Source organism: Aythya fuligula, chromosome 2 (genome assembly GCF_009819795.1).
Source record: "Aythya fuligula isolate bAytFul2 chromosome 2, bAytFul2.pri, whole genome shotgun sequence".
Classification (NCBI taxonomy): domain Eukaryota; kingdom Metazoa; phylum Chordata; class Aves; order Anseriformes; family Anatidae; genus Aythya; species Aythya fuligula.
This window is the reverse complement of record NC_045560.1, coordinates 20,566,694-20,590,571: the sequence shown is the minus strand read 5'-3', so window position 1 is coordinate 20,590,571 and position 23,878 is coordinate 20,566,694. Positions and strand designations below refer to the sequence as shown.

The window sequence follows — 23,878 nt, the reverse complement described above, 5'->3', positions numbered from 1 at the left end:
TCCTGTCTGAATGGATTGCAATGGCTATTTCAGATAAGCTTAAGACTTATGTAAAATATGTTGCTGCTAATTAGTCTAGATGTAATTAGTTCAAGGAAATTAATTGTACACAAATGATGTAAAGTTTCAGCTTCACGGCTCGAACAGTGAACTCAGGTCCTTTTCAGAGTTGCCTGTCTTAAAAATAAAATAGCAGAATTATTAAGGAACCTCTTCAAAATTCCCATTACCCTGATAATGAAAATTTAATGCATTTCCCAGAAGATATGGTTGATCTGTGCTCTGAAAGGTCCTTCCACCACATCATCATCCATGTACTCCCAGCTGCTCCCGTCAAACAGGAAGCTAATAGTGACTTTGAAGAAGCAACTGCTCTGCCTCACATCTGAAAGTAAAGCACTGTAAATACAGTCCTTGCACAGCAGTGAGTAGATAATTAAGTGTTCTCTTCCATTAACTACACTTCAAGTAAGCCATCTCTTAGGTGTGTGCCACAGGCTGCTATGACCTACCTGGAGTAATTAAAGTTCACTTCAGTATTTCATATGCCAAGCACAGCACAACAGAAAGTTGAAGTTAGACTTAATGTCATATATAGCTGCCTACTATTATTACTGTTATTCACTAATACAGCTTTGCAATATCAGCCAAAGACCAAGTCTTGTGGTTCAGACTGTATTGTTATGAATGCAAAAGCATAGGAGGACATGTTCTGTGCCCTCAGTAGAAGTATCTAAGGGAACCTCTTCCTTGAAGTAATACCATGTCTGGTTTGGAACTTGCCTTTTCCCATTTTTTTCCTGGTATTTCTATTTGATTCCTTGCTGAAAAGGATGGCCTGCAATGGCTTCTGGATTTTGTTTTGAGAATGTATAAATTCATGTCATCCTTGTGGAACTTTCTGGGGCCTCAGAGCAGGTGGGCTTGGCTAAATAAAGGTTCTTTCATGTATATGTATATGTTTGATGATTCACTGAAGTCACATTTTTATCGCTACAGTAAAATAGAATGTTATTATTGCTTCTCTTACTAATATTAATACTAGTGTTATCAAGTCTGCAACTGTTTGAGAACTCAGCAACAGTGGGAAATGCTGTGAGGCATTCAGGACAAGTTCATCAAATGTTGCTTCTCTTCTCCTCTCCCTCTCTCATGTTCAGCTCATCCAGATGCTAATCTAGCGGCTGCTAATGTTATCCAACTATTGTATAGCAGAGATAATATACAGAGGATAAGATTATATATATATATATATATATAATATTATAAATATTATATAAATATATATATATTTATATATATATAAAAGATTATATATATCATCTGAAGACCTGTAGAATAGTCTCATTATTGTGGATTTCTTATCTGCATCTCCTGTTATCCTAAATAAGGTAACATCTATAGTATTTATTCATTTTGCAATGAAATAACTGGAGTAACTTGTTTAGAATTATTTGTATGTTATTTTAAATTCAAGATCTAGAACTGTTATATCCTCTAATCTGAGTTATCAGCAGATTCTGGTACCACTGAAAGTTTCATTCTATTTTCTCCCCTCAAGTTAGTGAGTAATAGTTCTGCCACAATGATAGCACTGTAGTCAGCTATAGTTTCTACAGAGTAAGATAAACATAAAAGGATAAAAGTCTTGTAAAACATCAATAAAACAATCTTGTTTGAGATATTTAATGCAAGTTCTCCCTGCTCTGTGCACAGAAATGCTTCTTTTCAGCAGAAGCCTCATGCAGCATCTGTATCAGTTGAGAGACAAAGATGTTAATGAACAGATTTTGTTTGTTTGTTTGTTTGTTTTTTCCCAGCTTTACTGAAAGCTGTAGGCTTCTCAACAAGCTGTAGCTCTATTTTTCTCTTGTTTTTTACTTGAGAAGATGTTTGCAAATTATGTATGAACAGCCAATTCTTAAAAAGAGTTCAATGGCTTTTCAAATTATAACTTGGATTTTTCTGATAACTTAATATTTTAACTCACTGGTGGGGATGATTGCTAATTTCCCCTTCCAAAGATGAAAATGAACAAATAAATATATGCACAAAGCTAAAAGTAGAAAATCTTCACCAACCTATACACTCATTTTTCAGGGTTTTTGTTCCTTAGTAATCCTTTTCCATCTTCAGTTTTTTGTTTTGTTTTGTTTTGATAATTAGCTATATTGGCCTTACTATCATTTTTTTCTTTGTCTTCTACCTCCTATAAATACTTACCATGCTACTTGCCTCACAATGTTTTTCCCTACCAATTTGTTTTTGAACTTCTCCAAATTACTTACCAAGTTTTAGAATACTATTCTTACCCCAACTTAATCCATTTGTCACTTTTTTTTTTTTAAATGCAGATATTAGAGGACATTAAAATGCAGATGTTAGAGGACATTTGCAATAGCAACGCAGTTTCACACAGTGGAAAGTCATTTCACTGGCCAAAATTACACACTGATAGTCAGAAATCAGTTACCGAATTGGTATGTGCCATGAAACATAAAACCATTCTGTTAGGATTGAGGCATTTAGAGGAGAATAAGTAGCCAACATAAGTTAGTTCACAGTCAATTATAAAATATATTAAAATGTATAAAAAGATAAAATTCCTGTAAGACTAAAAGGTATTTGACAGTTATCCATTATTCGAATACAGATAGCCTGAATAAATAGATATATTTCATCATTAAATGGGAACATAATAGCACATGAAAATATAATTAGTTATTACTAGGTAGTAGGTTTTCACCATACTCATACCAGTATAAACATTTGCTTATGTCTTTGCAGCTCTGAGGTGCACCATGCCCCGGTGGCTGCAGTGCAACAGATGGCACCTCTTTTGCCATATCTGAGTAGTGCTTGTGCACAGCTGCAAATCTGTTTTCTCTTTCTTACTTTTACAGTCAAGTAAGTTCTGCAGTGACAAGAAAGAGGGCAATTTTGGTTAAAAGCATATCTAGCTCAGCAGAAAATCTGGCAAATGGGAAGAAAGGAAATTATACAATCGAGAGCAATCAGAAAATGATTTTGATGGGTGATTACCATCAGATTGCAATGTTTCTACATGGATCCACAGGGCTTGGTATGAGCCCAAGAGCAATTTCACATTTGTATAAAATCATCAGTCTGCATAAAAGAACAGCTTATGGATGACATGATTTTTTGTAGTATCCTGAAGAAGAAGGAGGACTAAAGGGACCAGGTATTTTCAGTCACTGAGTACAATGGGTCTCGAGCACAGCTTGAGCTGTCAGCTGAAATTGTTCCACTTTTCCTTTAAAATGAATGTCAGAAGATACTACTGGCTCTAGTCTCTAATGCTAGGCTTCATTAATATACCAGTTACTAACCTTGAACAAAGTAACTCCTTAACTGGAGAAAACTCAGGTCTGTGGTACAAGATGGATTATACAAATCTTTGCTATCTTTGTCTGAGTAGGCTTGGTACTTTTCATACAGCATGGTCCCATAAGTCAAAACAAATTCCACATCAGTTTCTTTTGGTCTTTGGTGAAGTCATCTTTCTCTAGTCATCCCTGAAACTAGGATATAAATCTGTGTTCAGACACAACCTGATCCTTTCAGGATTCTCCAAAATTTCAGTGAGGCTGCAGACATATGCTTGATGCTCCTATCATCCTAACTGGCCTCTCCCTACATACATCTGAACACACTCCGTTGTTTTCCAGGAAAGTGAAATACTCCCCTCTCTCCAGAATGCCTCAGTTAACCTAGAGTGCAGCTGCTAGGATACAGCACATAGACAATAACATGTACTAACCCATGAAAAACAGCTCAGCATTCTTTCTCATGTGTTCAGATAAAACAACATTAATTTAAAGATTGAATTGTGTATATAAGAAATTTCATATTATACATATAAGGGTAGGAGAGCAAATCACAATTATGAAGTCACATCATAAAAATTGGTGACTATGAAAAAAATGTTGATATTACAGTGAGAAAGCTGCTCAGTGTAAAATTCCCCCAAATTAATTGCTTGTGAAAGCGTAAAAAGAAGACACGAGAAGTGAAATTATTTTCCTATTCATGCAACATCAGTAGGACTGAAACTGGATTACTGCTGTCACTTCTTTCTTAAAAAAAAATAATAAAATACAATTTGGAGTTCTTAAACCACCAGTCACTCAGATAATTGAAAAGCTGATAGAAGTTAACCCAGTGAGACAGTCACAGTGGGATTCAGATCATTAAATGTGATGCCTGAAATTTAGTTGTCAATACACAGCTATACCTCTACAATATAAAGAACCTTTACAGTGTAAAGTACCCTTCACACTAATCTTGATTTGGGGTGTGTACGTATAGGTACCTAGTGCAATTTGTGATTCCTTGGAGTACCCAGAAGAACTGTGTGGAGCAATCCAAATGGCCACATCTCACCAGAGGCAGACGAGACCCAGTTCTCTTTACCCCGGTAGTGAAGGACAAAATAAAAGCTACTAGCCCAAAGCTAAAACAAATAAAGAGAGAAATGATACACACTTGGGCACTGTAATTAACTGTTATGCAAGAACTTTAAAGCTCATGTCAGTTTGTATTTTGGTTCCTTCAAATTAAGATTGCATTTGAATTAAACAGCAAATTTACTATAATTTGATATGGTTACAGTTGTTAGCTCAAATTGAGTATTTAGGTTTTGAAGAGACATTTGTTGAATGGATATCTTTTTTACAATGAAATAGAAAAACAAAAAAAGAGACAGATATGGAGAGAAAACTTTCTCATCTCTAATTGTGTATCTTTCTCTATATTAGGGTCCCAGATCCCCAGTTCAGAAATGTATTTAACCCTCACATGAGGGAAAGTAGGGAAATGAGAAGTGAAATGAGTCAGATTTATTTTACTGTGAGGATAACTATACTATGTCAACATGGGTAAGGAAGACAATTCTAGTCTGAATTTTGATGGGTTTATGTTTTGTTTTTGTTTGTTTTGTTTTGTGTGGGGAGGATTCTTTGTTTCATGTATTTCTAACTTAAATTTCATTCTATAAGTCTTTGTGACTCCTTATTGAGCTTTGGTCACTGGCAGAAAAGCTTGAAGGATTTTTATTTCTTCTTTGCTCATCACAGCTTATGATTCTTGCTTCTCACTTTTTCAGAAATTTTTGTTTTATTCACAGATGTGGAAAAGAATGGAAAGGAAACCGTTGTCACATAAGTGCTAAGCCTCTTCAACCTCCAATTTCAAGTCTCCTTCGAAAAGGTGGGTCTGGAAAAAAGAAATATCTTTCTATTCATTCTTCAAGTGTTTCCTTTTTCTTATTACTGCCTTTGATTGCTCTGATTTTTGCAGATATTTGGATTGGGTTGTGTATCAGTTTCTTGCTGATTAAAATTGCAGCTGCTGCCTTGTGTTTCCTATGGAAGAAGAAAGAGCCTGAAATGTAAGTGAAACTTTTATTTTGTGTAAAGCAGACACAAATGTGGCACAAAACAATGGCTAACTGCCCAGTCTCCTTGGTTTCAACTTTTAAATATCCCCACGGTCTGTGTGCCTACATATGCAACACTAAACATAAAACCTAATTTTGCAACAACCTAGTTTTGATCTTAGTGGAACCCGGACTGGAGACAATGAGTTATAGCTTAACTTTTAGATTAGTTTGATTAAACTTTATATAATTATTCTTAAATTATAAAATTAATCCATCCTAAGAGCAGTAGTCCTGATTTTTGTACATGGCATTTAAATATGAAAAATTTGATGTATTTGTGGTTTCTTGAAATCTCTGGGGCTAAATTAGTTTTTTAAAGGCAGGTTCACAGCTCTTCTTGAAGCTACTGTTAAGAATTTTCCCTGGGGGAACATTTTTACCCTAAAGGAACGGTTTTGCCCTAAAGGAATGGTTTTGCCTTAAAGGAACAGTTTTGCCCTAAATATTTCAACACTTACAGACATACGAGAACTCTCCCTTTACCTGTCATAACTGGATGGAAGAAGTGTTAGTTTTTTTTTCTCCACTTTAAAAGACTAGTGTTTTGTATAAAAGTCTCTGATAAATTGGAAAAATACAAGCTGATAAACTGCAGAATCATGTGACCTTATCCACAAATGATTGTGTTTGTTTTCTCTCCTTTACTTCCTACAGACACTCACAATCTGATTTTCTGTTTAATTTTGTATTAGGCCTCTTAATCAGTGGTTCTTTAGATGTGCCTCACCAATGACATGTTATCTGTTCCTTCCACCCACTTCCTCTACCTCTTCATCTCACACCCATTGTCTAGTCTTTCACTAGCACCACCCCAGTACAGACTCTTGGCTTGTGGTTCAAGTACTGGTCTTACTCATGGTGAAGGAGAGCTCTAGATGGCAATTTTTCTTCCCGAATACATGTTTCTTCCATCTAGTATTATGCTTGCTATTAGTACTGTGTAAACAGCAAGTACTAATTAGTCATTATATTGACAGCCCACTGCATAGAGATCATCTTTACTGAATAAAGCAACAACAACAACAGCAACAAAACAACAAAATTGGTGTTGTTTTATTTCAAAATTTATTTCAAGTGCTTTGGATAACATTACTGGTAGTACTGGTAAAGGGATCTCTGTGTATCCAGTTATTTGATTCCAGTTTATTTAAGACATACCCCTGACTGACAGTTCATTGTTTCACAGATCCCTTTTCTCTTAGCACTTCCTTCTCTGATAAGTTCTAGTTTCTCTCATCTTCCTAAGATAAGATTTTTTTTTTTCCTATTTTTTTATTTTCCTATAACATTTGTATTTCTCTCTCTGCCTATCTCTTTATGTATTCTGCTAGATCCTTTTCTATCAGCGGGTACCTAACAGTGTTGTCCATTTCAGGAATTCCTGTAGTGAATTGCCTTTCGCATTTTCGTGTTAGATTTCTCTCACCCCACATTTTTTTCTCCAGAATTCATCTTCAAATATGTCTCTTTTCCTTAAGCCTCTTCTTTGCTATAAATCTTTCTCTCTTTGGGGATGTTATCTCCCAAATGATCTACTCAACTGTACAGACTCCTATAATGATGTTATTGCTGCTGACACCTTTCCTAACACTGCACATTACCCTTGACAGATAGTTGTCTATAAACACAGAAGGAAAATGGGGAAGCAAGAACTTTTAGTAGTTGTGCTACTGTTAATTGAGTGCATAGCTTCACCTACTTTCTTTATGTCTGCTTCACCTTCTGTTAAGTGGGAATAATAGCATTGCCTTATCTTACTTCACAGAGGCTTTAAGAATTAATTCATTTCCATTTATACAACCTGCTAAAGTACACATATGGAAAAGCACCTCACAGGTGCAAGATAAGGTGTATTACAAGAGCTGCTTGATTTTATTTTTTGTAATTTCAATTAATATTTTTGCAAATAAAACTTGTTTGTTTTATTAATCATATTATTTTCTTAAGCTACTTTTCTTGTGCTCTAAACACCTTCTTTTATGATTTGCTTTCATGAATGTTTGTCAAGGTTTACTGCAATGTCTTCTACTTCTCTTCCACCTTCATATCTCTATTCAGGGATTTATTTTTTTTTATTTCTTGTAATTATATACGCCCTAAAACAAACAAACAAACAAACAAAAACACCTAGAGAGGTGGGGATTCGAGTTTCTTTGTTTGCTTTTGTACATGAAAAGGTACCATGTTGCAACATACTGAACATTTTAGACTCTTGTTAGGTATGAAGTTAAACAGAGTTGAACAAGTATCTTCTCACTATTGCACTAAGGAAACAGCTCTGAAATGAAGAGAATCAGGTTAGATTGTTTACACAGAAGAGTTCATTCTGGTTTTGATTGTTTTCACTGGAGCCGAAACGGTAAATTATAATGATGGAGATTTTAACCCATGGTACAGAATCTAAATTTATATGTTCATTGTTTTTAATTATAGTTGACTTAAAATGTTAGTTAAAATGCATTTTATAGTCTTCATCAAGAACTAGTCTAACTACTGAATGATAATTTGATTGAAATTGTGAATTTGTGAAAACAATTATATCTGAAACTTTGAATTTGAGAACATAAACTCATCCAGATGGTCTCTCCATCTTCAACTACCTAGTAACTAGCATGATTTTGTATATAAAAATCATAGCTGAAAGCATAGCAGTAAACTAATGCAATTTATTCCTTAACTACTTAATCAGCAATCAGCAGTGACAAGCCAAAATGTAGCCAGTGTTTGGAACTTTAAGATAAAGCTTTAGAATAAGAAGTGACTTGTGTTCGCATAAGGCTGGAAATGTACAATGTGACAGCACCACACAGAGGCATAAGATTTTTCTCCTCATTTTTTTAAAGGCAATTTGATGAACTTGAGGCATTAAATTATGCACACTATGCTTTCCTACAACTCATTTTTGTTTCAAAGGTTTGTGTCCACTCTTAGACTTCCTAGGTCATGTTGTCTTCTTAAAGGTGTTAGGCATTAGAGGAACTCCATACTCCATACATACTCCATACATAAGGTTGCCTGCTTGGCCACTTTTTCACAATGAAGCTTTCGCAAACTTGAGCAAAAGTTTACTGATTTTTGATAAATTCTTTTGCTGGCTATTTTTTAATAACTTCTGTAAGAGTCTCCTTTGTTCCTTCCTGCTATAGAACCACATGTGCAGGCATTTGTAGATGCTCCTCAAAGAAGCACACTAATGTGTGCTAGCTCTTAGAACATTTTTAAATGGAGTGCAGATCCATCTGTAGCTCAAAGAAAATGGCACAAGAGTGTGCACAAGAACTAGAGGAAAAGTTTTAGAGTCCAACAGGACTAATTTGTTTTTCACTAGCAAACTAGCCAGCAAGCAGAAGGGATAGGCTGGTGACTCCTTAGTCACCTGCAGCCTTAGAAAGTGTTGCTAGCAGTGGTGAGAACCTGACAGTTACATTACATCCTTCTTTTCTTCACTGGAAGGAGTGTTAGTGCCTTATCCACTCTCTCCAACCCAGAAAGTATGTTCACTCTCTTTAGCAATAATTTCATCTCTGATCTGCAGGCTTTAAAATCTTCAGTGCCTGAGTGGGAGTTGCTGGAAGTCATCACATAAGTTTATTTACTAATGGACAAAAGCAGCCTGCCACATGGCTTGGCAGCAGTGGATTTCATTACCACAGTGGCATTCAGATATGCAAGCAACTTCCCAGATCCCAGCTGGGGATATGTGAAACTTTTGTATAGAATACCCAAATTGGAGGAAGCTTATGTTTCTCACATTCCTGTACATGCTCCAGAGATGACGTGTTCTAGGTTAGAAGGGAAGGCTGCCAGTTACTTCACTCCTTCAGTGGCATCTGTCTCTATTGACCGAATAGAAACAAAACTTCACTTTGGCTTTTATTTATTGCAGCTGCCTTCTCATGCTTCATTTTACTTTCAAGAACAAAACACACACACACACACACACACACACACACACACAAAGAAACTCAAATGCCTTCTATCCAGCTAAGCTGTGTTTCTTTGTGATTGGCTCCAATGCAGTCAATGTCTTTGGATCCTTTCAGCTTGTTTCTTCTGTGCCATCAGCTGCAATGATAATGCACTAACGTGCTTAATGTCAAAATGAGCATGGAACACAAATTCTTCCAAAGAATACTCATACTATATTGTATCACACAGGCAAGAGAGTGAAAAACAGCACTTTGGAGAAAGTATTTTAGAATGACAGAAAATCATGGGGAAATAGGACACACAAATGTCATCCTTCATCCTGTTACAGAGGGACTCAAATGCATCACTTAAAGACCTCTAGCAACACGGATTTGATGGCCTCCTCAGGCAATCTTGGTACTACAGATAGAAACTTAAAAAGTTTTTCTAACTGCTAAAATGTCTTTCTGCAATTTAAGTTCAATACTTCATGTCCTTTTGCCATGGAGATGTACAAATGAACATTCCCCTCATCCCTGCAAAAATCTTGTTGTATACTTGAAGGCAAATTTTATAGTCCTTACAGTCTGCTTTCTTTAGTCTGAGCAAGCTCGGTGCTTTCAGCCTTTCTTCACAGTTAAATGTTCCTTACAAATATGAACATTCCCAGTTGCTGTCCTCAGTACCCTCTCCAATTAGGCCACATGGCTTGGAAGCCATGTGGAAGTTTGGTGTGGCGGAATAGATAGTGTATTCCAGGGAAGGTTCTCAAGGGACATCTGAAAGACTGCTAGAGGTGGTTGCTGCTATACTTCTGTTCCTATGTCTCAAAGTGATAAACAGATTATAAGATAATTATTTCAACATTTATTTCAGTTGTTTTCCACTTGTGAACTAGGAGGGAAACAGATATTCTTTGTGTGGAATAAGAGAAAAAGATGTAGTTGTGAAGAAAAAAAAAAAAAAAAAAAAAAAGAGAGAGACATATTTGTTATTTTATTAGTCTAGTTTTTCTATCCTAATCCATTCCTTCCATAGATTTTTTTTTTCCTGAAGCATAAAAAACAGTGCTATAACAAGAGATACTCGGTTCTTTCTGCTGTTATTCAGAGTTTTTCTGAAATTTCATGGCCATCACACATAGGAAAGAAAGCAAAGAAAATGAAGATCACATGCTGAAAGAATAGAAGAAATTGGTTGGTCTGGAGCCTTCAGTGTCACCAAGATACAAAGGACTATATATATACATATATACATATACATACATACATATATACACACACACACACACACACATATATACATATACATATACATATACATATACATATACAGTTTCCTAAGTGACCAAAACTGTAAAAGATACAGACCTAGGAAGCCCAGGCAGGATATTAATAACTTAATCAAGCAACCAAGTGACTTTTAGAGTGATTCCAAATTAAGCTTTTGGAGTGTCTTCCCTCCTTGCATCTTGTCTCCCATTTCTTCTGTGGGATATGCAAAACGTACTTTACTGTTGCAAATGTACATTTAGTTTAAAAAGTTGTATAAATGCTTTGTAAATTGAGATATTGAGTTATTGTTACTATTTAGAACAGAAGCTTTGAAACCAGTATAAAGGATTATTTTAAGGGATTATTTTAATTAGTATTTTAATTGTAATAGACTCTTAGAGCTTAGTGATATGGTTTAGTGAAGGACTTGTTAGTGTAGGTCAGAGGTTGGACTCGGTGATCTTGGAGGTCTCTTCCAACCTGGATGATTCTGTGATTCTGTGATTTTGGTTCACTAGAATTTTGTTGTTATAAACCTGAGGATAAACATTCTTCTGTATTATATATTACCTACAAAATTGTGCACTGACAAAGAGAAATACTTGATTTTTCTTTGAGAGGTACATGGAAAAGTGAAGAATTCTGATTTGCTACATCCAAATCAATCAAATCTAGATACTTTGATTTTCTAGATACTTTGATTTTAGAAATCATGATGTTACTCAACAGTCCCTTTCTACTCTTGAAGGTATTTTGTGGAGTATATAATTTTCTCCCATCAGGGTTGTATGGAAAACCCTATATGACAAGGTAGTATTTTTTGTTACTAAGGAATACAGATGACTTTAGCAAAGCTATGACCCACGTGACCTGGTGTGCATTCCAAGATGATTAATCCTCTCCTTTCCTATTGTGGTATTTATGGTTATGTTAGAAAACCCACCTCCCTCTGGAACTCAAACACCCACTTTTGAGTCTTTTTTTGTCTTTTTTTTTTTTTTTTCTCCTTTCCTAAAGCATCACATGCTTGGCTTTTTAACACTAATTATTCTCATTCTCTATTTGTTACAATTTCCTGAACTTGGCATTTATGGCTTTTGTACATAAATGACATTTATCAACATTTCAAATTTATTCTGACTCATTGTTTTTGTGAGTGATGGGTTACCTTTGCCCTTATTGTAGAGTGGTAACACATACGTAACTTTTTTCCCATCATGAGACTTCATGATGGTCATATACTGTATGTATACTGTATATACTTACTGTAGCAATGAGGTTAATATTTCCAATGAGGGTAATATTTCAGTTATAACAAGTCACAGCAAGCACTGCAACAATTAGCTTAACTCAAGCTACTATAATACATTTAGTTCAGCTGCCCAATCAGGCAGTTTAAAATTAGGATGTAAACTGATGACCAGATGGCAATACTTATCCTACTGAGTAATACTGCACTTTTTTGCTTTCCTTAGCAGTAACTATATTGGAGACAGAGTAGTGGAGTGAGCATTACACAGCTTTACTCTAATAAGGAAAGCTTCATGTTTCTAATTAACAAAAAATATAATGTGTTGCATTTCTAGGGATGTACGTACAACATGTAAAGTAACGAGTGCATCATCTCACTTCCTAAGCACGTTCTTCAGGCAATTACCACCTCATCCAGCTGATGGATTATAACATTTGTGTAAACATGTGACTAAAGTTTCATTTGTATATTCTTTGAGGTCTTTTAAGTCATCCAAAAGATTTCAGAAATTTTTAAGGATAAGACTTTATCCTTATTTTTAAGGTATAGACTTTAAAATAATTTTTTGCTACATTCACAAACAGAGTGCATCCATACATATGTTTGTATAAATACCTTTGAATACGGGATATATATGCATATATGTATAGTCTATATGTAATATGCAAGGTAATACACTTAAAGTGACATCCAAAATACTGTTTTGAAAAAAATAAATAAATCCTAAGAACAGGATAGCAATTAACAAAGCTTACTCTCCACTTCATCTGAATCTGGGTTGTGTAAATTCAAACAATGCCCGTATTATGCACATAAAATTCCCGTGGTCCCCTCAGATTAGGTGCCCAACTACATAAGCTCTTTTGTGATTCAGACCCAAAGTGAAGGGACATCTGAAATATGCTGGACACTCTGAGCAAGTTTGAATTGTTATGCTTAAGAAAACCTCATACACACAGGCAGGACCACCATTTTCAGTTCTAAATACAGCAAGGAGAGAGAATTTGTTGAACAAAATAGTCAATGCTTTTTTGGTGTTTTTTTTTGTTGTTGTTGTTGTTTGTTTGTTTGTGCCCACAGTTTTGTGCAACACCCTGGTGGTTAATGGATTTGCAGAGGAAGCTGGAGACGTGTGTTCAGTCTCCTTTCCATCAGGACACACCTAAGTACTCAATGTGTTCTTGCTCAGATATGTAATATGTATATGCCTTGCACAGGTTCTGTAAGGTCAATGGGGGAGTAGGGAATGAAAGAGAATTAGAGCCATCCCTATTCATATCACTTCCTACCAGCACTTTAAAGGTGGTTCCCACTGTGAATTGTGTGACTCGTCCTTTGGAAGTGCCTCTGCTGACTATAAGCAGAACCTAAGTGTTTAATTCCTTATCATGTTGTTATCCCATACAGTTGGTTTTTGATGTCTAAATGAGACACCAGAATTAAGGCATGCAAATCTGGCCCTTTGGGCACTGGTTTACAAGCAAAGTCAAGTTTCTTGAAAACTTCTTATCTTGGTTTTCTTTTGGCCTCAGGTTTTGTGAAACATAGTGTGATTTTGGAGTAAAAATCTATTCTGTGTAATTTTTATGGCCTTTATTCAGGAGGATTAGTATGCAAATATACACTTAAGATGCATATAAATAATCCAACATATTATAGATTCACTAAACTAACTAAAAGCATCAGAATACCGTGAATAATTAAGGTTATGATTAAGACCACACGAACAAATCAACAGGTTGAAATTTTCAGTTCTTCTCATTGTCATGGCAGGTAATCAAACTGAATAATGAAACTAACCTTAGAAGGAATCGCTTTCTGATAGTCCAGTGAAAGAATTTGAGGAGACATATCTTTGTTAGCCTTTCTTGCACCGATTTAACTCATAAGGGGATATATTTTTGTAGCCTACCTGTGTCATTGTTCTAAGCATCCATTCTGGTTTCAATTTTTTTGCAAAAGAAATCAAGTGGTGTGTCTCGCCCCCAGCTCTCACTGAGGAACAACAGCTTCCCTTCCCAACCACTCCATCAGCCGTATCTCGGTGGCTGCTCTTGTCCCTTCACTGCTGCCTTTCAGAGCCCGTCTAACAGTCAATAGGGAGATAATGCTTAAAGCAAATACAAATACAGCTTTCTGTATACACAAAGCTATGCATATGCTCTTAATCATAAAAGCATTAGGAAAAAAATACCCAAAAGCTAAATGGAGCTCTTCTGAAGTCAACCATATGGGAAAAAAAAAAAAAAAAGATCTAGGTAGAAAGTGCTATCCCCAAATAGACATTGCTTTTGCAGAATCAGTAGCCACGTCTTTCATGATAAAACAAACAAACAAACAAACAAGCAAACAAACAAAAACCTTCCAGCTGAGGTAATGAACAGGAGACCCATAATTAGCACAATTTCTCCTATTTGTCTATTATAAATTGCTTATGGCATTGCATTCGATCATATTGGTATTCCAATAACTTCAGTGATTCTTAAAATATTCCTGACTTTCCAGCAAAATTATGAAGAACTCTTATAACTTTAGAACTTTCTGATTATTTAAATGGCCTAAAATGTAAGTTTTCATGAATAAATTTTAAAAGTTCATACACATTATAGCAATGCAATTTGTTAGCTAATATCTTGTTTTGTCTAATGTATAGCGGTACTTGCATTTAATGAATATTTAATAGCTTTATATTTTTTAACAGAAACAAATGAAAAATAATTATTTTAATGTATCACACTTATACAGAACATTGGTTTATTTTCATTAATTTCAGTAGAGCTCAATTGGGAATATATTTAGCCATCTTTTTTTTTTTTTTTTAAAAAAAAAAAAAAAAAAAAAAAAGGCTTTTTCATCATGAAATTACCTGGTTCTTTGACAACCTGTGTGATATTGTGTTTTGTTGCTGTTGTTTTTCTTGACTTTTCAAGGAAACTAGAGGAACCGACTAATACTTCATTTGCCAACCCATTGTATGAAGACCTTAATTCACCTGGGAAAGCAAAGGTAAGCAGCAATAGCTGTTCCTATACATTCAGAAAAATATGAGGTTGTTAATATCAAATAGTTTTCCCATTAAAACAAACTGTGTAATTCCTCACTAAATGCTATTTGATAAAAGAAGACTAAACTGTTGCATCACTCAGATCAGTTCCAGTACATTTTCAGTACAGAGGCAGATTTGAAATCAATTCAGTTCTGTGAACATGTTTTAAACAAATACTGGCTGTGGGCTATTGAATCTGAAAAAAAGAAAAAGAGGTTTTACGTTAAGTATTTGGCTAAACATATCAAAGAAAAGCTCACTGGGACTTATGTCCATGTTTTGCTTCTGGAAAAAAATGAAATTAAATGAAATAAAATAAAACAAAACAAAGCAAAATAAAATAAAATAAAACAATACTACAAACATAATACATGATTTACACGATTCATCACTCAAATTGTCTTTGCACACTCACATAAATTTAATAAAATGTGCATTACTGTTTCCATCACTATAAAATTCATCTTGAAACTAAACAAACAAGTCTACACACTATCTGATCCTTGACCATGTTTTTCCTTCATGCCATTTGGTGATCATCATTAAGAGACTTCTGTAGTAATAAAGAAGTTTGCGAACAAAATATATGTCTAAAAGTGAACATAGTGCAGTAAAATATTTCAAGGCTAGATTTAACTATCACATTAGAGTGGTAGCTAAACTTTATGTTTTACATGTAACAAGAGAAATATAATTGACTTAAAATGTAGCTGTCTGCTATTTATTGTTGAAAATAATACAGACCTTGGATTTACTAGGAACCAAATAAAATTTAAAACATCTTCAGTTTGATACTATTAGCATTGAAATGATTAGGTTTGGTTAGAAATAGAAAAAAAAATAAAATTTCCTTGTCCTTTCCACAGTCAATAATATAAGATTCCACCACAGTTTTGAACAGGATTAATTATGTCATCTCATTTACTTTTTATAAAAGTTTTACACATTATTTTAGAGAGATTAGATCAAGTTAATTCACTTATAGGCTTGGATTTGTGAGAGCTCCACGTTGGAAATGTTCCCATCACAATAATGTCCAATTTATCAGGACGTTTGTATTTTAGTTAAAATAGATTCCTGACATGCTTCATTTAGTAGCAAGCTCAAAAAACAGAAGCACAATATCTGGAGAGAGATTTTCATAGAAGACAGCTCCAGGCACTGTGTTTGAAGTCCAATGCTGTACCAGATTTTCCTGTTTTCCTTAAGGCTGTGAATATATGTGTTTTCACTAATTCTTCCTTTAAAGGAGAAAACAGGAGTTATGTCAGGAGTTTTGCCTAAGACTGATGAACCTTACATCCAAATGACGTATCACCAATCAAAAGATACTATAAAACATGAGCGACAACTCTTATCTCAGACTGAATACCCACAAGTTAAGTATTTGTGGGCATCTATATTTCATAAAGAAAGAACAATTCTCACTGTACTTTTTCTGAACATTTAAACTATGCAAACCTAGTGTTGACACACACTTGTCTACACTATTGTTTGCACTTCTGCATTCACAGGGTGTGTTACTTTGACAACCACATGGAATGGTATTTCCTGAATATCACTTGCAGCTCAATAAAAATATTCTGAAACAGTTGTGTCTTTTTACAGTCTCCCAGGTACACCACCTCACCCACTGTTCAAATCAGTGTTTCTCCATGGCATGAGGTATGTAATAAAATATTTCTCTTCTAAAGTAGGATATGTGTTGGGCTATTAAATAAAATGCTATAGTAGAGGTAATAGAAAGAAACCACTTCAAGTTAAAGGTATACTGTAGTTCATTGTATTCGCACCTCTGGAACTCTGAGAAAGATGACCAGGGCTGTAATGGCCACCAAGGTCCTCAAGATAGAAATTTCATCAATACTATTTAATGTAGCTGCTTGTTATGTCATACAGTAGTTCAAAAATTTCCAGTAAGACAGATGCTGAATAAAATATTTAAAACAATTAAAGTCCTTGCCTGAAGAGTTCATATTATATTTTTTTTTTCCTGATATGTTCATCAGCCAAGAAACTTAGAACTGTTAATGAACTGAAGTATCTTTCAAGAGATATATGTCTACATTGTTTCTCCTTTAAATTACAATACCATGTAACAAAATTAGTGACCTACTTTGGTTACATTACTGTACATGGATTCTCCCAAAATAATACTATATGTTGGAGAAGGAGCTCTGCAGACAAATAAAACAAAGTGGGAACAGATGCAGAAGAAGGTTAAGTGATTTAGTCAGGTGTAAATGGTTGATGATGATTTTTGGTGGAGCTATGCTATCTTTTGTCAGCTGAAAATCTGGTCTAGAATGTTAAGAGATTTTATTGATTTATTTGAACTTACTGTATTACTTTGACACTTGGAAATCTACAGCCATTTTTATGCTCTAACTAATGAATTGAATTAGTTGTTTCTTTAAATTTTGTTCTGTTTTTACTTTTAGTATCCATTTAATGAAGGTGTGAATGCTACCTCTTTTCTAAATCCTCTCTATGGTGAGGCAACAGAAGACATGGAGAAATTATGGAGTTCCTTGAAAATAGACAAAAAACAGGATTAATATTGCTTGTGACTCTGCCTGAAGATTTGTTCTAAAATCTGAAAGTATGTTATGATACTGCAGCATTTGCAATATGATGAATAACTCTCTACATAATAACTCTTTTATTGGTATAATTATATTCAGAATGTAACATTACATTAAAATGGAATCTATAAATATATATATATATATAAATCCATATATACATATGTAGTCTTCTTTCATATTTCTGTTGATGCAGAAATGTATTGGTAACTATAACTGTGAATTCATTTTACATTTGGGCAATTTAAATTCCAGTATGTTAATAAAATGTTTAATCCAATCCAGATTCCTGAGGTCTGAGAATCATAATTTTGTGCCTATTATTTGAGAAATGATGACAAATATTTCTGTAACAAATATTTCTGTATTTTTATATTAGAAAGGGATTTTAAATGGCTGTTTTAGTGTTCCAAGGGGCAGAAGAAAAAGGGAAGTATTTTTATAATTAGAAGCATATCAAGCTAATCAAAAATGGTCATAAATCGTGGATATGAATATCAGCTCAAGTATGTGGTTCAGCAATGTGACATACTGGTATGTACATTTATTTTAACTAAGTATATTTATTGTTAACCTTGAAAGCCATGTCTGACCAAATTCCCTCTGGTCAGCTCTACAATGGTTACCACAGTGCTACTGGTGTTTTTAGCTTAGTGATTTACAGAGAACTGTCTTTTCTAGAGAAACTAGAATATAGCATCTTCTATAATGCCCACTTTAATTATCTAGTGGTCGTTTTCAATTTTAAGGTTTAAGTGTTCCTGCTGTGCTTATGTTTTCTTCCCTTACTGTATTTTCACTTAATTTAAAACCCATTGGAAAGTTTCAAAGATATATAGTACTCCTTCATACTTATTAAAATAAACATCTGGATAGCAGATAGTATCTGTGTGAATTTAGGGAAATCTGAAATGCTTGACATTTATTAGACTTTCAAGTCTCCACACAAAAAAGCACATGGAAGCCTGGCTTCATTCCATCATTCATGAGACTGCTTAGTTTTGGGTGGTGGTCTTGGGTTTTGGTCTGTTTGTTTGTTTTTCTTTTATTTTTATTTTTTTCTTAATAACACAATAGTATTCATACCTGGGACCACAGAACAACTTTTCAGATGATTTTTTCTTATTAACTGGCATATTATTTCAAGGTTAACAGAAGTAACAAGGCACGATTCACATTGATATTTATCCATCATCCTCTCCACACCTTTCTGGCTCTGAATCTCTGCTCTGAATCATAGAAACATAGAACATCCTGAGCTGGAAGGGACCCAGAAGGATCATTCTAGCTTCACACAGGACCACCTAAAAACCAAACCATGTGTCTGAGAACGTTGTCGAAACACTTGAACTCCAGCAAACTCAGTGCCTTGACCACTTCCCTGGGGAGTCTGTTCCAGTGACTGACCACACTCTCCATGAAGAATCTTTTTCTAATATGCAACCTAAACCTCCCCTGGACCCATCCCCTCAGGTCCTATCACTGGTAAGTGATAGGTGATAAGTACCTCTGCCAAATTGTAAAACTATATTACAGTTGCCTCTCTCTTATTTAATCCCCTGTAGCATTCTCAGTTCTTCCCCAAACTCTATAGCCTACCCAAAAACTTATGCCTCCTGAGCTTGTTTTCCTGATATGTCCTAACTACAGATCAAAAAAGGATGTAATAGTTAAAATGCCTGGCCCAGAGCTACGTGTGTGCTGAGCAGATGCAGTATGTTGGCTGGTTGGCCTGTTGGCAGCACACTGCAACTTCTCTCCCTCCATGCCCTGAAGCTGGACTGTTGTTTCCTGCCTTGCTGCTGATTTTAATGAAGCTGGTCAGAGCTTCACATGTTTCAGGCACACACCTGCCTTAATGCTGGGTTTTGCTGGAAGTGACTAAAAGTTATTCATGAAGGCTTTAATAAGGAACCGTAGCAAGATGATCACACATGCTGTTTTCCTTCTGAAACATGATTAATAAGACAGAAATATGGAATTTGTTTATTATACTTGTTAAGTTGATACACAGAAAAGGCTTGATACAGCAAAGTGCCAAGTGCCTCCAGCTCCTGAACTCTCTGGTATTTTGATTAAATCTGTGTGAGATGATTGCTCTCTGCATTATAAACAGGCATTGAGCATTCCTAGAAGATCAAGCCCATGTAGTCAAATTCTCATTTATTTTGCAATAAAGTGACAATGCTTTCAGAATTTTATTAAATACTGAAATGCTGGTTATGACATAGTCCTTAAATCTCCAAGCATGATGTCCTAACTATGTCTTTCTGTAAAAAAAATAAATAAATAATAATAATAATATTATTATATTACAAGGAAAAAATTGGTAACGGTAGAATTTTAGCACGTTTTTCCTTATGAAACAAAATATATTTATTTTATTTATAAAATATATTCATTTTACTTATATTGGTACTCATATTTTAATGTCCTGTATGGAAACATATGATCTGTGATTATAAAGAATTATTGTAAAAGCACTCAGAGAATGTATTTCTCATCAGTAGCTGTTTCCTTAGAGAATTGTCACTATTCTGTATTAACTCCAAAGCAAGCTAGGCCTTTACTAAAATCATTTTCCACTTTTATGTTTATAGAATATTTTTAAGTAAATTGTTAGCATTCAGACTTTTCATCTTCCTGAACTTCAATTGTTTTTCACTATTTTTATTTCACCCAGAACAAAAGATTCACTTATATCCACTCTGCGGTAATGGTCTCAAACTTAACAGCCTGACTAACAACAACCCAAAAATGAAACATTTAAGTTACAGATAAAAATTATACTTTTTATGTCAGTTCTGGAAACTTGGCAGTACTTTGAACCAAAGCAGTAGAATTCAAATTTTCATTCAGACTTGCCACAAATTCACTTTCAAGATCTAAAGAAAATGTCAGAGAGAAAGAATTTGTTAAATATTTATACATAGGTTTCTTACATCTCCTAGTTAATAATAGTCCTTGACTAAATAGCCTCTCTAAGCTCATGCAAACTCATTAATTCCACAAAAATGAATTGTTTCCAACAGAGGCTTGTTTTCTGGGAGTAAATTTGAAGATGGTTCCTCTAGCTAGATGATGAATACTGTAGTTAGTCTAGTTTAATGTTGTTTGTACATTAATGAATCAAGGAAATAGCAGAAATAAATTGCAAGACAATTTTTTAACAAAACCTAATACCACTTTCAGTGTGGTTAATATGTTCTGTTCAGAGTTGTATCTCCAAAAATCCTGGAGTCATGAAGAATATAGTTTCCTGATTTTGGCTAATCTTTTTCAATGTAAAGCATAGTTAGAATACATACCAGCAACCAAGTTTCATACATAGCCTCTTATTTTGTTGTACCTTTGACCAGAAGGTTGCCACCCTTGTTCAGAAAGGTGGCTGTATTATGCATGTTCCTGCAGCAGCCAACCACACATCAGAAATGCCAAGCAAGTTAATGTTCATCTTTCCATTGTAATTCACCATCTGTAGCTACAATCATTCTTAAAGGAAATATTTCATGCTTGAAAAACATGGATTTTTTTCTATAGATTATTCATTAATAAGTAATTATTGTTAATTATTAATTATTATTAATCATTAATGTTTTTCTATAGATTAATCAATATGTGGCAACTAGGCTATAGTAAACTGTAAAGTATAGTAGACATTGTGAGTTTGCATTTTAATTTGATGAGTATACTCAAAGTGAATCTTAAACATGTGGGGAAAGGAATAGATCAAAACAGTACCTTAATTGCACAGGAATATACAGTACAAAATTTTTTTTTATTATAGCCCCTCCCCCCCCCCCCCCCCCCCCCCCCCCCTTTTTCTTTGTCCTCATCTTAGTATGGCCAAAGAGCAACATAGACTAGAAGTGGAGATCCTAAAGGATCCTAGAAGAGGGTTCAAGAACATAACACTTGAGTTAACTGAGCATTCAAGAGGTGAGAATGGAACGTGGTAGATAAACAAGAGTTGCTCGTGGTGTGATGCTGGATTTCTTGCAGTGCTTTTCTATGGACCACAAGCCAAAATATGTGTGTCTCCTAATGCAGATTCAAACTACCAGAAAGAATTTTCCATTTTGACAGTTCAATTCATGTTTTTTAAATGTATACATCTGCTTTTGAACATTTATTCAAAAAAGCAGTTAATGTGCCCTTTTATTTATGAATGAGGTTAATTTATTATGCTTTGGGGAAGAGCTGGTCAAGTTCAGATAAATGTTTAAGCAATAGGATGAAGCCAAAAGCATTATCACCTACAGGGGAGGGGTGGATATTCTACTTTTCCAACGAAAATGTGAGTCTCTGAGAATAGTCAGCAGGCATGCCTGACTGGGTTAAAAGGGTTTAACAGAGCACAAATGAGCACAAATTATTCATGGGAATTCTTTAATCTTCTGTTTAATTATGTGATCATTCCTAAAACAAAGACTTTGATTGATCATAATGGCAGGAAGATGTCAGTTTGCACTCAGCACAGTGATTAGCATACAGCTACAAAGAAAAAGAAAAAAAAAAAAAAGTGTTTTAATGCTTTTTGCATGTTTTAAAAGTTTGAGATGCTAAGTCTAAATAATTTAGAGGTAATTATATGTATTTTTTTTTTCCAAAGAAATCTGTTTTCAGTTCATTCCTTATTTCAATCTTTAATATCGAATCCTACTTCTTCAAGTCACCCATTTTTCTTTTTTCAACCACTTAATACAGATCATAAAAGTATTTTATGTTATATATGACATGTGAATTTATAATGCTTTATTCATCATTGTTACAGTTTTGATAACTAAGACTGAAGGCAATTGACTGAGCAGTAAGGAATATTGACTTTAAATACAGTCACTTGATACAGTTTACTGTATAGACTGTTAACATTAGTAATCTATTTGGTATTCACATGGACATGTTAGCAAGAAGTGGACATTAATAAGCACTACATTACAATTGGTCTCTTATGAAACTGTGTATTATGGCTATATTAGTAGTTAAAATATTCTACATGATTCGTGTAAAGTGTTGTCAGGGAATTAATAATGATTTGCTTCTTTTTGAAAAACGGGGCTGTATTCGTTGTAACAACATGATTAATCATGTAATAAATTAACTCAAGGAGGTAAGTAAGACTCTCAGAGTTTTCTGCTGCCCTGAGTTTAAATGCAAAATTGCTACTGACACAAAGCAAATCAAAAGGATAAAGGAATACACTCCTAGGTATTTTAATACCAAAGCTCAAATATCTTGAAGATAAAAAGGATTAGAATTCTTGGCAATTTCTGTTTGACTGCCTTATTCTTTAAGTGAATTCTCTGGATAACCTAGAGAAAATTCAGTGGCCAAAGAATGCTCTATTTCAAAAATTCTGGTAACTCATAATAATTTCCTTTGCATAGCAAGGCAATCTTTTTTAAGGAGCAATGTTGCTGCACATTAGCAACACTTCAGCTGCTACTTTAAACCACTTAAAAACCTACTTATTTTTTAGCTTCATGGACCTCAGCTTGAAGTTCTGTTTCTCAGAGGTGAGAGTTTTGTAAAGCAGTGTTGATACATTTTGATTTACTCTCATTTTATTTTCCTGTTTGCATGGATTTCTATCTCACCACCACTTATTGTCGTTCTTTTACCCTGCTGGGCAGTTGAACTCCACCACAACCACTCTCTCGCTTCCACTCCTAAAAAAAAGGGGAGAAAATGTGATGAAAAGGGCTCAAGGGTTGAGATAAGGACAAATTCACTCACCAATTATTGTCATGGGCAAAACAAACTCAGCAGAGGGAGATTAATAATATTTATTATCTATTACTAAAAGGCTAGAACAGTGATAAACTAAAAGAGAACTGAAAACACCTTTCCCTCCAACCACCGTCTTCCACCTCCTCCCCCCAGGTGGCCCAGGGGAACATCTCCCCCCAGATCCCCTGCTCCTGCGTGGGCTCCTCTCCACGGGCTGCAGCTCCAGCCCAGGGCCTGCTCCCATGGGAGCTCTCCATGGGCCGCAGCCTCCTCCAGGCCACATCCACCTGCTCCACAGAGGGCTCCTCCATGGCCTGCAGCATGGAGATCTGCTCCATGTGGGACCCATGGGCTGCAGGGGGACAGCCTGCTCCACCAGGGGCCTCTCCACAGGCCTCAGGAGAACTGCTGCTGTGTGCCTGGAGCACCTCCTGCCCTCCTGCTGCACTCACATTTGGGTCTTCAGGGCTACTTCTCTGCTGTTGTGCAGCATTTGTTTGTTTGTTTGTTTTGTTATATATATATATTTTTATTATTATTATTTTTTTCCCCTTTCTTAAATATGCTCTAACAAAGGGGTGAACAGCATCTCTTATTGACTCAGCTGTGGCCAGCGCTGGA

At 35.0% G+C, this 23,878-nt stretch overlaps 1 protein-coding gene across 1 annotated transcript in view; it reads left to right on the top strand.

The window, feature by feature from the left end:
- MALRD1 (MAM and LDL receptor class A domain containing 1) overlaps positions 1-17,534 on the top strand; it is a 253,692-nt gene extending 236,158 nt beyond the window's left edge. Inside the window, exons 36-40 of the mRNA XM_032182284.1 lie at positions 5,147-5,229; positions 5,320-5,410; positions 14,827-14,902; positions 16,551-16,607; positions 17,384-17,534. Coding sequence (XP_032038175.1) covers positions 5,147-5,229; positions 5,320-5,410; positions 14,827-14,902; positions 16,551-16,607; positions 17,384-17,500 — 424 coding nt within the window. The 3' untranslated portion in view covers positions 17,501-17,534. The remainder of the gene's footprint in view (positions 1-5,146; positions 5,230-5,319; positions 5,411-14,826; positions 14,903-16,550; positions 16,608-17,383) is intronic.
- The last annotated feature ends 6,344 nt before the right edge of the window (positions 17,535-23,878 follow it).